The sequence below is a fragment of the Saccoglossus kowalevskii genome, chromosome 10 (assembly GCF_978046115.1).
Source record: "Saccoglossus kowalevskii chromosome 10, keSacKowa6.1, whole genome shotgun sequence".
Lineage (NCBI taxonomy): Eukaryota > Metazoa > Hemichordata > Enteropneusta > Harrimaniidae > Saccoglossus > Saccoglossus kowalevskii.
This window is the reverse complement of record NC_140650.1, coordinates 34,338,181-34,350,708: the sequence shown is the minus strand read 5'-3', so window position 1 is coordinate 34,350,708 and position 12,528 is coordinate 34,338,181. Positions and strand designations below refer to the sequence as shown.

The 12,528-nt window shown below is 36.4% G+C and overlaps 1 protein-coding gene across 1 annotated transcript in view; it reads left to right on the top strand.

The window, feature by feature from the left end:
* Positions 1 to 492: 492 nt before the first annotated feature.
* Positions 493 to 12,528, top strand: part of LOC100375911 (BTB/POZ domain-containing protein KCTD9-like) — a 29,811-nt gene continuing 17,775 nt past the window's right edge. Inside the window, exons 1-4 of the mRNA XM_085504795.1 lie at positions 493 to 779; positions 7,620 to 7,747; positions 8,501 to 8,547; positions 11,852 to 11,978. Of these exons, the coding sequence (XP_085360921.1) occupies positions 732 to 779; positions 7,620 to 7,747; positions 8,501 to 8,547; positions 11,852 to 11,978 (350 nt within the window). The 5' untranslated portion in view covers positions 493 to 731. The remainder of the gene's footprint in view (positions 780 to 7,619; positions 7,748 to 8,500; positions 8,548 to 11,851; positions 11,979 to 12,528) is intronic.

Genomic DNA, 12,528 nt, shown 5'->3' with positions numbered 1-12,528 from the left:
CTGCCTCATAATATTTACATTATACATATTTATTTATGATACTAGTAGTGATTTTATTTTTTTTCTATTATTTAGCTATTTTAGTAATTACTGTATTTTACTTTCCTTTATCTGATCATTTATTTTTAATTGTTTATGTTTTTTCTAAAACATATTTACTTTATTGTAATCAATTTGATACCCTAAAGAGGGTGCAATGTCAATAAAGTTGACTTTACTTTACGTCGACCATGGCAGTGTTGGAACACATACAAGTAGTAAAAAAATATATTTAGAATTCACCTCAAATTCAATAATGTCAAATTTTAAATAATCAGTGTAATCTTTTGTAATAATTTGTTTCCATTTTATTCTCTTGTCGATGTATTTCATGCCTTAATGCTATTTTCGACAAAAATGCGTGTTTATGAACGGTGGGATTGCATCGGCACCAAAGGAGTGATCACGCAAGTGCGCCCTCATAGTTTGTATAACGAATTCACAAGATGTCTGCCGCCATGACTTGTATTTGTTGTTAATTTTTTCACGATTGAAGAGTAGGTTGCCGTGTTACGTCATCAAAGCAGTTGATACCAGTGTCTGTATCTGTATTAGACCAAACACATATATACGTTTACATAACAGTTTGTCGACCACGGATGGGGTAAATTTCGAATACGAATTAATGTTTGGATTCTGCTGACTCTACAAATTTGTTGTTCATTTTGTTTTCAAGTGGAAACGTTTCAGACATGATGCGTGCAACACTTATGAGGAATGGGAAACGCGGTGAGGGACAGGTAAGTACATGTATCCATTGTCATCCATTCCAATGGATTTCAAGTGACTTAAATGAATAAATAAATGTTAGACGCGGTAAAATACTTATATAGGTGCTCCTAGCTTCCAGTTAAGCCTAATCTCACAACAAATTTACTTTCTGGATTAAAATAACAATGGATAACAAAAGATAGATTAACATTGTAAACAACATAAACAATAGTGTCCCATGATTCTTTGGTGCAATCCATGGGATTGAGCGGCTCTCCTTTAAAGTGCGGTAGTCGTCGCGCTGCGCATGTTCGACATTTGGGCACAGTTCTAGAAGCCGTACCTACACACGAATTGGTAACGTCACAAAATACATGACCTTCAATCGGGGTCGTTACCTCGGTATATACGAATTGGTATATACAAATTACAATAAAGATACTTAAGACATTACACATAAGGTAAAACAAATCATGTGACAATATAATGATAATAACGGTAATAAATCCTAGCTTAACAGTTGAACAGAACGATCTTATAGTCAGTCGGGTCACGCCAAGGGTAATGCACTTCGTTGCAAAATGGCCGTGTGGTTGAAACTGGGTCATGGTGTGACGGGTGAGGAAGACATCATTAAACACTCACAAAATCACAATAAAACGGGGAAGTGGTTGCATATTACGGCGTAGCCAACGTGGGAAATAAAAAAACGCCCAATACAAACGACATGGGTTCGAATCACACTAGATACACACTCACCAGAACCGAAGCAATCAGAAACCAGCAATCGTTTTGGCTTTCCCGTTCAACTCATCGGAACACTGGAGTAGTTAGAAAAGCGAACACCACTCAACGACCAACGTCATGGCGTGGTACACAAGCGTGCCATTGAGATAAAACAAAATTAGCTTGAAAAGACAGTGGGTTCAAGTCCCGCTCAGAGCTACTGTAAAAATGTAAAACAAAGAACGTCGCGAAAAAATAATAAACCTCACGAAACTCCACCATGCAAATAATAAAATAACTTGCGTCTTAAACTGGACGATGCGCAATTTGTTCAACAGTTTCCAGATTGTGACAAGAGATAAACAAGACCCAAGTCAAGGTAAGTTGTGTTAAAGTGTCGATGGCGTTCCCTATATTACGAAAACAATTCAGGCAACAGAAAAAAATCTTCTGTGGTGTTGTGGAATTTATACTATGTCTGCGGAATTGTTGATTGAGGGTTCAAAGTCAGCAGTTAACATTTTGTTAGAAAGTTTCACAATTACATCAAATATCCAATGATACCAGTATATTTATTTTATTATTTTAACAACTTGCAGTAGTGGAAGTTGATCAAACACGAGTTCTTACACTTATTTAAGTATCAAATATTTGTCGACAAATTTATTCTCTCAATTTAACAACCTTGTAGAGGTGGAAATTAATTAAACGACAGGTATTTACTCACAAATATAATGGTCAATATTTGTCCATACATTCATTCTCTTAATTTAAGAACTTGTAATTGTTGGAATTAATCAAACGCGAGTTGTCTACACCAAAATAAGTTTCAAATACTTGTCCACACATTTATTCTCTCAATTTAACAATTTGTAAATGTGGGAATTAATCAAATGCAAGTTGTTTACACCAAAATAAGTCTCAAATATTAGTCCATACATTTATTCTCTCAATTTAACAACTTGTAATGGTGTAAAATATTCAAACGAGAGTTGTCTACACCAAAATATGTCTCAAATATTAGTTCATACATTTATTCTCTCAATTTAACAACTTGTTATGGTGTAAAATAATTAAACATGAGTTGTCTACACCAAAATAAGTCTCAAATATTTGTCCACACATTTATACTCTCAATTTAACAACTGGTAATTGTGCAAATTAATCAAACATGAGTTGTTTACACCAAAATAAGTATTAAATATTTGTTGAGACATTAATTCTCTCAATTTAACAACTTGTAATTGGTGGAAGTTAATTAAACGCGTCTTTTCTACACCAAAATAAGTCTCAAATATTTGTCCACGCATTCATTCTCTCAATTTAACAACTTGTAATGGTGTAAAATATATAAACGTGAGTTGTCTACACCAAAATAAGTCTCAAATATTTGTTCACACATTTATTCTCTCAATTTAACAACTTGTAATGGTGTAAAATTATGAAATCAGAGTTCTCTACACCAAAATAAGTCTCAAATATTTGTCCACGCATTCATTCTCTCAATTTAACAACTTGTAATGGTGTAAAATATATAAACGAGAGTTGTCTACACCAAAATAAGTCTCAAATATTTGTTCACACATTTATTCTCTCAATTTAACAATTTGTAATGGTGTAAAATTATTAAATGAGAGTTGTCTACACCAAAATAAGTATCAAATATTTGTTCACACATTTATTCTCTCAATTTAACAACTTGTAATGGTGTAAAATTATTAAATGAGAGTTGTCTACACCAAAATAAGTCTCAAATATTAGTCCATACATTTATTCTCTCAATTTAACAACTTTTTATGGTGTAAAATAATTAAACGTGAGTTGTCTACACCAAAATAAGTCTCAAATATTTGTCCGCACATTTAGTCTCTCAATTTAACAACTTGTAATGGTGTAAAATAATTAAACGAGAGTTGTCTACACCAAAATTAATCTCAAATATTTGTCCACACATTTATTGTCACAATTTAACCCCTTGTTAATAGTGGAAATTACTTAAACGCGACTTGTTTAATCAGTTGACATCAATGCAACTTACCCGCAGACAGTGCACAACAGAGTATCATTATTGAGCAATTATAAACAGGAACGTGTCTTGGCATTAGGGTTAGGGTCGGGTCAGGTATGGGCAACGCAAATGGCAAACACCCAATTGGCAAGATGTACACTAACGGGTTATGGCATGCATATACATATAGTTTACACAAGTAAAAACACAAAATTGGCAATTTTTTGGAGAATTGTAACTCAATAATAGATGTTGTATGTTGTATTTCTCGCAAACACTAATTTGCAATAAAGCTAAATATGAAAACAAATCATTTATTTGCATGACTACCCATATGGTTCAGTGGATATGTACAATGCCAGCAATGTGAGAGATTGCTGGTTCAAATCTAGTACGGTTAGTAGGATTTTTGAATGCTAGTGAGAACAGTGCTCCTATAAATAGGACTTAAATCCTATCACTTGTGTGATCGTGGTACAGTGGACAAGACAGTGCGCTGGGAACTCAAAGATTGCAAGTTCAAATCACGGACAGGGCACTCCTACAAAACAAGATATGACAAAAACTGAACAAGCTTTATAGAAAGCAAATCAAATTCAAAAAATGTAAATTCAAACAAAAACTGTTGAACAATTTATTAAGTATGGAGAAATATAATCCGGCACATTTTTGGCAAACCATTAAAGAAATTAAAGAATTTAACAACTGCGATGGTAAACAAAGTTCACCTTCAGTTTCTGCAGCAGAATGGATTAATCATTTCTCTTCCCTCTATAACGTAAAGTCTGGAACTTCTGATAAAGCTACTGAGTTAGAAGTACAGACAGCACTAGAGGAGAGCATCACTAAACTAAGTAGTAACCCTGATCTTGATAAAAAGATTACCATTAAAGAAATTAATGATGCTATCCACAAACTAAAAACTGGAAAATCATCTGGTCCTGATGCTATAACCAACAAGATGTTCAAATACTCCATGCCATCACTTATACTTTGTATTAAGCAATCACATCTTATCAAGTGGAAGATTTCCAACTGAGTGGAACACTAGTTATCTAGTACCACTGCATAAAGCTGGGGATATTACAGATGTTAACAACTATAGAGGAATTGCCTTATCAAATTCCATTTCAAAACTTTTTAATATTATTCTTAACAATAGGCTACAATTATATTTGGACAATCAAAACTATATTCAAAATGAGCAATTCGGTTTTCGAAAGAACCACCGTACAACTGACAGTATTTTCATATTAAAATCACTCATTAATAAATATACCAATAAGGGGAATAAAGCATATATATATGCTTGTTTTGTCGACCTGCGAAAGGCTTTTGACAGTGTTTGGTGGGAAGGCATGTTGTTTAAATTACTGAAAGCAGGAGTCGGGAGTAAATCTTTCCACTTGATAAGATCAATGTACTCTACCACAAAATATGCAATCAAAACAACACATGGTTGCACTGATAGATTTTTGTCATCAACTGGTGTAAAACAGGGGTGCAATCTTAGCCCACTCCTGTTTAACATTTTTATTAATGATCTTTCTAAAAATATTTATTCAAATCCTGTGAATCTGGAAGGTGTATCAATCAATTCATTACTCTTTGCTGATGATGTTGTGATACTCTCAGATACAAGTGCAGGAGTGCAAAATAGTCTTGATAAACTTGAACAGTACTGCAAAAAGTGGAAACTTCAAGTCAATATCAATAAGACAAAAATAGGTAGGCTAAATGAAATGGATTTCTACCTAAATAATAACAAAATCAAGAAGTTACATCATATAACTATCTTGGTATCATTTTTCAAAGTAATGGTAATTTTAAACTTGCCATTGAAAATCTGGTGATGAAAGCACAACGTGCATTAGGTATTCTTAGGCAAACTATCACTTTACATAACCAAACTCTTTCTATTAGTAATGCTTTACAGCTTTTTAAAAGTACAGTCTTACCGATTTTAATGTGTTGCTCAGAAATTTGGGGGGCTTTTACCTTCAAGATTTACAAATCTAAACAGGATGATCAAATTGATACAAAAAGATTTGTTAATAATCTCTTTAATGACAGATCACAATTTGAGCAACTTCACATTAAGTTCTGTAAGAGTGTATTAGGAGTGCACAGGCGTTCAAGTAATATTGCTTCTAGAGCTGAACTGGGAAGTTATCCTGTCATTACTGAAATATGTGCACAATTATTTAAATACAAGAAAAGAAATGAAAACAACATCAGCAATTGTAGTAACTTAATACATTGTGCTTACATCTCAGAAACCAAAATCAAAGGTAATACATGGGCAACATTTGTAAATAAATTACAGGAGATAACTAAAACTGGTGATGCTGATGACAGTACTCTGCTTAAGTCAAAATTAAAAGAAATCTATGTTGAAAAAGTTTGGCTACCAACAGTCCAGATAACCCAAAACAATAAATTACGTACATGCACTCAGTTCAAACCTACATATAAATTTGAACCATATTTGAATCAAGTAAAAAATGCACAACATAGAACCAGCTTCACCAAATTTAGGATATCTGCACATACCCTACCAATTGAAAAACTTAGATATCAAGGGATACCTCCAGAGGAAAGAAAGTACCAACTTTGTAACAATGGGGCTATTGGCAATGAAATCCATGCACTTTTAGACTGTAACCATACTGGAATAACAAATGCTCATACTGAATTTCTGAATGTAGTTAGCATTTATAATGAAAGTATCCTTAAACTATCAAAACAACAAATGTTTACAGAAATTTTAAGTTCAAGAGATGGGTTCATTGCCAATAGTGCTAGCAAATTTATTGACAGCATATTATTTTACTATAAGTAATTTCACTTAGACTTTAGTTATTTATGTATTTTCTTTTGTCTCGTGTGTGTTTTATTATATTTAATGCCTTTTGACCACAGATAATGTAACAAAATATATTATTTAGTGTCAAATAAAATATACTATACTATGAAAGACATTAAAAACATAAACAACAACTTCTGTATATCAAGAACTTAAGTCAGAAAAACAGAACACAAGAATACTAGCTCACATGGAAGCCAGTCGAAGCCGATGAATTGTCGAAGTACGAACACAGTTGACAGCTGCAACAGACACAAGGAGCATTGCTGCTCTCCAAATGGGTCCCTTCTTTTGTATTGACCCCCTAAAGATTGCTAATTCCCCTTTCTAAATCTTCCGCGAAAAATAATATATCGCTTCTTTTAGAATGTATTGACCCACAAATTAATGAATATTCATGAGCACAGAAACCGCTACATCATGAATAAATTAGCATATTTTTTTAAAATTTGCATAAAGTGTAGGTACGTCTTCTGGAGTCCTGCCGACATTTGTGTTTCCCACAATCCAATGCGCTCTTCAAATAGAAATTACAAGTATGAGGTTTGACCTGGGCGAGACTTGCACTGATTACCACCGGTGACTCCTTCGATACCTTCCAATCACATGAAATGACTGTATTTTTTTGTGCGGTGCGGAAAGACTAATTGACGTTTTCCCAATTCCAGCAAACGTTCTATTCTGCCGTGTGACGATGCTAGTCACTGCAATTGCTTGCAGTTCGTGTGCAGTGGGGTCAAAATCAATATGATGACTACATTGATGAATGTGTTCATTTTGCATATTTTGTGAAAAATTAAAAATCTGGCAAAACTTAGTGCGAATATGAAATATGGATTTCCCATAAAGAAGAAGTGCAGTGTTAATGAACATTAATATTAAGTATGCGTTAAATTTACTACTTTTGACATTCTTAAATGTTTGACAGTATTACATAATTTTAAGAAGAATTCAAACACAAGAATTTACTGTGATGCTGAATTATGTTGATATGAGAAATAATCATAACTGATTTGACAGGTGAATATAATACAAAAATAACTGAACAAATTAGGAAAAAATCACTATCCAAAAAATTATTTGGATATGAACATTAACTGAGAGTAGCCTGGAAGAATACAGGTATGTCAAGTACATTTCCATATCTCGTCCCATGCATGCTGATAAACCGGAAGTATAATGACCCCACTGTGTGCACCAACCATGGTAGAAATGGAAAAAACAAAAAACATTGAAAAGGTTAACTGGTTTAGCTGGTTTACCTTACAGGTGATTGCACTGCCAGATACAATGGATGAGTTGTACAGTGTTGCTATTAGCATATTTGGTATTAAAAGTAGAAAAGTGACGGTCTATGCTGAAATTGGAGCAAAAATACTAGATATCACATTAATAAGGTGAGAAACCAGAATTATTGTAAAATACTTTATTTTAGTTGGAATTAATTTTTGGTGAAAAGACTTTTTTAATGATTTGTATTGAGTTTATTTTCACTGATTATAGATGATTTAAGTGTAAAATATAGAAAAAAATGTATATTCACTGGATTTTATTTTTCATTCATCCCTTCAGCGAAAATAAATTCCAAGTAAAAATAAAGTATTTTACAGTAGTTGATCATCTCAAACTTGTAGACATCCATTTTTGACTATTACCTGTACACTGCTCCAAAATAAAGACAAAATGCTCTACCTTTAGTAAAGTACAATTCTACCCAAAAATGAAAATAATGTAATTTTCTTTATTATTACATTTATAACATTTCTCATTACAAGGATGAAGAAAATGAAACAAAAATATGTATTCATCGTATTAGTTCAGAGAAAATCAATGTGCTGAAAAATTGAGTAAAATACTGTGTATTGTCTGTTTTAGGGCATTTTACCATTGTTTCTTATAGCAAGCATGTGGTTCAATATCTCAAAATTTGGGTCATGTTTAGAAGTACTAACATTATTTTTAGTGTTTTCAATGGTGAAATGGATTTTTTTGTGGTCTATGAAAATCACTGCTAAATTTTATTTTATGCATATTATATGACACTTATATTATTATATGACAGTTTGACGATGAATTAAAAAAGTCTTTATTGGTGACTGATATGACAGCAATTAACGACAGATATGAATAGTTTTATTTCATTTTTTCAGGGATAATGATATTTTATATGTAGCAGATCAAAATGAGAAATTTCAAGGTAAGGTTTATTTTTCATATTTCTTTTAACAGAATTAAAAAAATAGTCATTTAATGCATTAGTGGGCAAATGTAGTCTCACAAACCATATTGGAATTGTTCTGATGAATATGTAAAAAAATAAATTGTTTTCATTTCTTTATTTATTTTACTACATATATACCACATTGAGCCTCTGATATGCTTAGCAATGAGTTGTGCTAAGGTCACTCATACCTGCATGTTGTATCTCAACAGATCCCCAGACAGTGGCTAAGGTCACTCATACCTGCATGTTGTATCTCAACAGATCCCCAGACAGTGGCTAAGGTCACTCATACCTGCATGTTGTATCTCAACAGATCCCGAGACAGTGGCTAAGGTCACTCATACCTGCATGTTGTATCTCAACAGATCCCCAGACAGTGGCTAAGGTCACTCATACCTGCATGTTGCATCTCAACAGATCCCCAGACAGTGGCTAAGGTCACTCATACCTGCATGTTGTATCTCAACAGACCCCCAGACAGTGGCTAAGGTCACTCATACCTGCATGTTGTATCTCAACAGATCCCCAGACAGTGGCTAAGGTCACTCATACCTGCATGTTGCATCTCAACAGATCCCCAGACAGTACCTAAGGTCACCCATACCGGCATGTTGCATCTCAACAGATCCCCAGACAGTGGCTAAGGTCACTCATACCTGCATGTTGTATCTCAACAGATCCCCAGACAGTGGCTAAGGTCACTCATACCTGCATGTTGTATCTCAACAGATCCCCAGACAGTGGCTAAGGTCACTCATACCTGCATGTTGTATCTCAACAGATCCCCAGACAGTGGCTAAGGTCACTCATACCTGCATGTTGTATCTCAACAGATCCCCAGACAGTGGCTAAGGTCACTCATTCCTGCATGTTGTATCTCAACAGATCCCCAGACAGTGGCTAAGGTCACTCATACCTGCATGTTGTATCTCAACAGATCCCCAGACAGTGGCTAAGGTCACTCATACCTGCATGTTGCATCTCAACAGATCCCCAGACAGTGGCTAAGGTCACTCATACCTGCATGTTGCATCTCAACAGATCTCCAGACAGTGGCTAAGGTCACTCATACCTGCATGTTGTATCTCCACAGATCCCCAGACAGTGGCTAAGGTCACTCATACCTGCATGTTGTATCTCAACAGATCCCCAGACTGTGGCTAAGGTCACTCATACCTGCATGTTGTATCTCAACAGATCCCCAGACAGTGGCTAAGGTCACTCATACCTGCATGTTGTATCTCAACAGATCCCCAGACAGTGGCTAAGGTCACTCATACCTGCATGTTGTATCTCAACAGATCCTCAGACAGTGGCTAAGGTCACTCATACCTGCATGTTGTATCTCCACAGATCCCCAGACAGTGGCTAAGGTCACTCATACCTGCATGTTGTATCTCAACAGATCCCCAGACAGTGGCTAAGGTCACTCATACCTGCATGTCGTATCTCAACAGATCCCCAGACAGTGGCTAAGGTCACTCATACCTGCATGTTGTATCTCAAAAGATCCCCAGACAGTGGCTAAGGTCACTCATACCTGCATGTTGTATCTCAACAGATCCCCAGACAGTGGCTAAGGTCACTCATACCTGCATGTTGTATCTCAACAGATCCCCAGACAGTGGCTAAGGTCACTCATACCTGCATGTTGTATCTCCACAGATCCCCAGACAGTGGCTAAGGTCACTCATACCTGCATGTTGTATCTCAACAGATCCCCAGACAGTGGCTAAGGTCACTCATACCTGCATGTTGTATCTCAACAGATCCCCAGACAGTGGCTAAGGTCACTCATACTTGCATGTTGTATCTCAACAGATCCCCAGACAGTGGCTAATGTCACGCATACCTGCATGTTGTATCTCAACAGATCCCCAGACAGTGGCTAAGGTCACTCATACCTGCATGTTGTATCTCAACAGATCCCCAGACAGTGGCTAAGGTCACTCATACCTGCATGTTGTATCTCAACAGATCCCCACACAGTGGCTAAGGTCACTCATACCTGCATGTTGTATCTCAACAGATCCCCAGACAGTGGCTAAGGTCACTCATACCTGCATGTTGTATCTCCACAGATCCCCAGACAGTGGCTAAGGTCACTCATACCTGCATGTTGTATCTCAACAGATCCCCAGACAGTGGCTAAGGTCACTCATACCTGCATGTCGTATCTCAACAGATCCCCAGACAGTGGCTAGGGTCACTCATACCTGCATGTTGTATCTCAACAGATCCCCAGACAGTGGCTAAGGTCACTCATACCTGCATGTTGTATCTCAACAGATCCCCAGACAGTGGCTAAGGTCACTCATACCTGCATGTTGTATCTCAACAGATCCCCAGACAGTGGCTAAGGTCACTCATACCTGCATGTTGTATCTCCACAGATCCCCAGACAGTGGCTAAGGTCACTCATACCTGCATGTTGTATCTCAACAGATCCCCAGACAGTGGCTAAGGTCACTCATACCTGCATGTTGTATCTCAACAGATCCCCAGACAGTGGCTAAGGTCACTCATACCTGCATGTTGTATCTCAACAGATCCCCAGACAGTGGCTAATGTCACGCATACCTGCATGTTGTATCTCCACAGATCCCCAGACAGTGGCTAAGGTCACTCATACCTGCATGTTGTATCTCCACAGATCCCCAGACAGTGGCTAAGGTCACTCATACCTGCATGTTGTATCTCAACAGATCCCCAGACAGTGGCTAAGGTCACTCATACCTGCATGTTGTATCTCAACAGATCCCCAGACAGTGGCTAAGGTCACTCATACCTGCATGTTGTATCTCCACAGATCCCCAGACAGTGGCTAAGGTCACTCATACCTGCATGTTGTATCTCAACAGATCCCCAGACAGTGGCTAAGGTCACTCATACCTGCATGTCGTATCTCAATAGATCCCCAGACAGTGGCTAAGGTCACTCATACCTGCATGTTGTATCTCAAAAGATCCCCAGACAGTGGCTAAGGTCACTCATACCTGCATGTTGTATCTCAACAGATCCCCAGACAGTGGCTAAGGTCACTCATACCTGCATGTTGTATCTCAACAGATCCCCAGACAGTGGCTAAGGTCACTCATACCTGCATGTTGTATCTCCACAGATCCCCAGACAGTGGCTAAGGTCACTCATACCTGCATGTTGTATCTCCACAGATCCCCAGACAGTGGCTAAGGTCACTCATACCTGCATGTTGTATCTCAACAGATCCCCAGACAGTACCTAAGGTCACTCATACCTGCATGTTGTATCTCCACAGATCCCCAGACAGTGGCAGCACAAGGGGGCTCAGTACTAACATGTAATGCCCCTAGTGGTACATCAGCCTTAAACTCCCAACAATGGATAACACTCAATGTGGGAGGAAGATTATTTACAACAAGCAGGTAACTATTATAATAATAATAATAATAATAATAATAACTTTATTACACAACTTAACCACCTGTGGGTTTAGTAAGGTAAAACAAAAAAATGAATACAAAAGACAAATAAAATAAGACACACTAAAATTAAAATACACTGAAATTCAACATAGAAAGAAATACAAATTAGAAAATCTCTGAAAAAATGATTAAACAGCAGCAAGGTTCTCCCAGACCATAGTTACATATTTATCTTTTAGAAAATTGTATTTTTTAAATAATATGACAAAGCCATATTGTTTCCCATTATTTTCACATAGCTTTCCATTCTGGACAAGTCATTAATTTTTATTTTAAAATACTCCAAGACATGTTTTCTCTCTACTTCATAGAAATTGCAATCTAAGATGAAATGCATTTCATCTTCAATTTGATCTGAATTGCATTTTTTGCACGTTCTTTCATTTTCTGGTGTTTTTGGTTTACTCTTCCTTCCCAATTCAATTTCAAGGTTGTGGTCACTGAGCCTAAACTTTGCTAAAACTCTACGTTGGCTGAAGTTTTTCATTTC